Source organism: Lottia gigantea (assembly GCF_000327385.1).
Source record: "Lottia gigantea unplaced genomic scaffold LOTGIsca_994, whole genome shotgun sequence".
NCBI lineage: Eukaryota > Metazoa > Mollusca > Gastropoda > Lottiidae > Lottia > Lottia gigantea.
Genome location: NW_008711198.1, coordinates 8,512 through 11,839, shown reverse-complemented (window position 1 = coordinate 11,839; position 3,328 = coordinate 8,512). Strand labels below are relative to the sequence as shown.

Here is a 3,328-nt window from a genome sequence, read left to right as displayed (position 1 = left end):
CGACAAGAATAGTGCTTTATGAGCTTGAAATTTTGAAATTCGTTCGATATTATTTTTTGTCGAATGTAATCGAAAAATGCTATTTCGGTTGCTATTTGACGGATCGATTTGAAATTGGCGTATACATAAGTTTAGCGACACTAACACAACGTGTTACAACTCAAAAAAATTGTACCGGAAGTAACATATAGGTTATATATATATATATATATATATCTTGGTTTGCCTCATTATGCAAAACTTGCTATTTTGAAGCTTTTTACACATCTGCACGATTTTGGTGTCAAAGGATAAAGTAAACGTTTATCTAAAACTTGTAGAGAGCCGAATTTCGATTTTTGATTTTGCCTTTTTTGCATGATCGGATGTTTTTTTTCAAAGTTTGAAGAAGTATATCGCATGACCTTCATATTTACCATGATGAAAATCAGTGACCTTGACCCTAACTGAAATAGCAACTTACAACCTTCAGTCGGACAACTTGATGGAAATATTGAATTTTCGTAGTGCGCATGCGCATTACCAACTTTCTTATTTCTTGTCCAAATTTGACCAAAGTATGTGTATAATCAAATTCTTATCCTTAACAAAAATAATGAGATTTTGTAGCCCGCATGAGCATTACCAACTTTCTTATTTCTTGTCCAAATTTGACCGAAGTATGTATATAATCAAATTCTTATTTTAACGAAAATAATGAAACTTTCTTATTTCGTGTTAAAATTTCATCAAACTTGGTATGTATGTGTATTCAAATTCTAAATTCGATGAAAATATTAAATTCGTGTTTTGCACATGCGCATCACACTTACTTATTTCTTATCCAAATTTCTTTAGACTTGTAGATATTTTATTAGTGTGTAGTGCGCATGTGCGACCTTAATCTGTCTACCTTCGTATGCACCTTTTGTCTTAACACGCCCTGTATCAGTGCTGTGAAGTTTCTTTTTTTCTTTATTACAGACTGATTTGAAAATGTCAAGCAGAACATCTTTATTTGATGCCGTAAAGAACAATAATCTATTGACTGTGAATAATTTGATACAGAGTGGCACCTGTGATTTCAATTTACAGGACAGTGGCGATTTTAGACCCTTACATAAAGCTGTAGAACAATGTTATTTAGAAATAGTAAGGTGTATATTAAACCATAATGATTTTGATGTAAAAATACAAAACAAGTTGGGTTATTTACCCTTACATATAGCTGTATTGTACAATAATACTGAAATTGTAAGGTGTATATTGAACCACAATGATTGTGGTGTGAATTTACAAAACAGGTTGGGTTATACGCCCTTACATTTAGCTGTGCTGAATAATAACATAGAAATTGTAAGGTGTATATTGAACCATAATGATTGTGGTGTGAATATAAAAAACAGTATAGGTGTTACGCCATTAGATGTTGCATTATTGCATAATAACAAAGACATTGTAAGGTATATATATATGTATATGAACCGGTCTGATCAATGTGATAAAATACACAACAGTCTAGGTCATACGCCATTACATATTGCAGTATTACATAATGATATAAATATTGTAAAGTGTTTAGTCCGTGGGGCGAACTGTGGTGACAATATACAAAACAATATAGGTGATACGCCATTACATTTAGCAGTTTTAGATAATAACAATGTTGATATTGTAAAGTATTTAATCAGCCAGAAGGACTGTGGTGATAATATAAAGAACAAAAGCGGTTATACACCCTTACATTTAGCAGTTTTAAATACTAATGTAGAAATTGTAAAGTGTTTAATCAGCGGGACCGACATTACTCAGGACAATTTGGATTTTAAACCTTTATATGCTGCTGTAGAGGAGGGTAAGATAGAAATTAAATGCTGCTTAATTGAAGAAGGTAAATACGATAAGAATATGAAAAACCAAGCGGGGTATTCACCGTTTTCCACTAAGACTGGTTTACAAACTCTTCATAAAATAGCCAAACGTCGGAATATGGAATCGGTTCGGGTTTTAAACGAACATAATGTTAGTGTTTTAACTAATCATGTCGATAATCAGCTTCAATTAGTTAAAATTATTTTGAGTAAAAATGATTTTCAATCTCTATGGTTTTTCATTCAGAATGGTCTCTATATCCATTCTGTAACATCATCAGGTGAGAATATAGTCCATCTTTTACCTAAGTTTTATATGGATTATTTATATCAGGATATTAATTTTTTGTTTGATTATGAATTAGATTTTAATCTTATAAATAATGACGGTAATTCACCATTAATGGTGGCCTCGCTTTTAATTAATTTACCCTTTATAAGATTTTTAACTACTTTACCCTGTGACGTCAATAGACAAAACCATCATGGCCATACAGCACTCCACCTATGTGTCATTGGATTTACTTTGATAAAAGGAAAATTAAATATGATGGAAGTCCATTCAGTGGTGGAGGGGTCATGTGCCCGTGTTTACTATCTCAGATATCTTGAATGTATTGATATTTTACTCAGTCTTGGTGCAGACGTCAATATTAAGGATAAAGGCGGGAAAACGGTTTTAATGTTGGCTTGTATGAAAAATGATAGAAAATTGTTAGAAACACTATTAATACATGAGGCTGATGTGAATATTGTGGACAACCATGGTCGATCTGCTCTACAATACATAGATTTAACAAACAATGTTTATGATTTAACATGTTTTAATTTACTTCTGTCTCATGGCTGTAGACAATCTCTTAATCAGCCATGTCTTAATGGTAACACTATTATTCAAAATGTACTAACATTCACACAACCATGGCAATTTGATGAAACAGTCAATTTGATCAAATTTCTTGTTTTTGAGAATGTCAATCTGCAACTTTTAATCTCAGATGAAAACTACTATGGTCAGTTAGATTGTTCGTCAGAATCTAGGCATGAATTAAGGCAAATCCTATATTTAAGTGGTGGCTCATTTGTGCAAATTATACAAATTTTTGATTTTGAAGACGAGGAGGATTATGAAGCATTATTGCCAGAAAATTTAAGAGAGAAACCGAGAGAAAAATTTTATCTTTTCGCCAACAATCTGAGCCTTAAAGATATTTGTAGAAGAGTTATCAGACAAAATACAGGTCTAGCAATTCATGACCGAATTTCTGAAATCCTTGATGTTTCCATCGTGACTAATTTTCTAAGGTTTAAAGATGAAGATTCTGAGAAATTTTCACTGCCTGTCATGTTAGAGTCTATTTGTGATGAAAATGATGATGATGATTATGATGCCTATGATATGGATATTGATGAGTTAGATGATGATAATCATGTGAATGATTATATAGTGTATGAAGACTGTGTATATTTAAATGAGG

At 31.9% G+C, this 3,328-nt stretch overlaps 1 protein-coding gene across 1 annotated transcript; it reads left to right on the top strand.

The window, feature by feature from the left end:
* Positions 1-2,235: 2,235 nt before the first annotated feature.
* Positions 2,236-2,631, top strand: LOTGIDRAFT_88718 (hypothetical protein; the record flags this gene model as incomplete). Its single annotated transcript, XM_009069169.1, has 1 exon — positions 2,236-2,631. A coding segment is annotated over one exon (396 nt), but the record flags the coding sequence as incomplete, so codon positions are not given.
* Between the last annotated feature and the right edge of the window lie 697 nt (positions 2,632-3,328).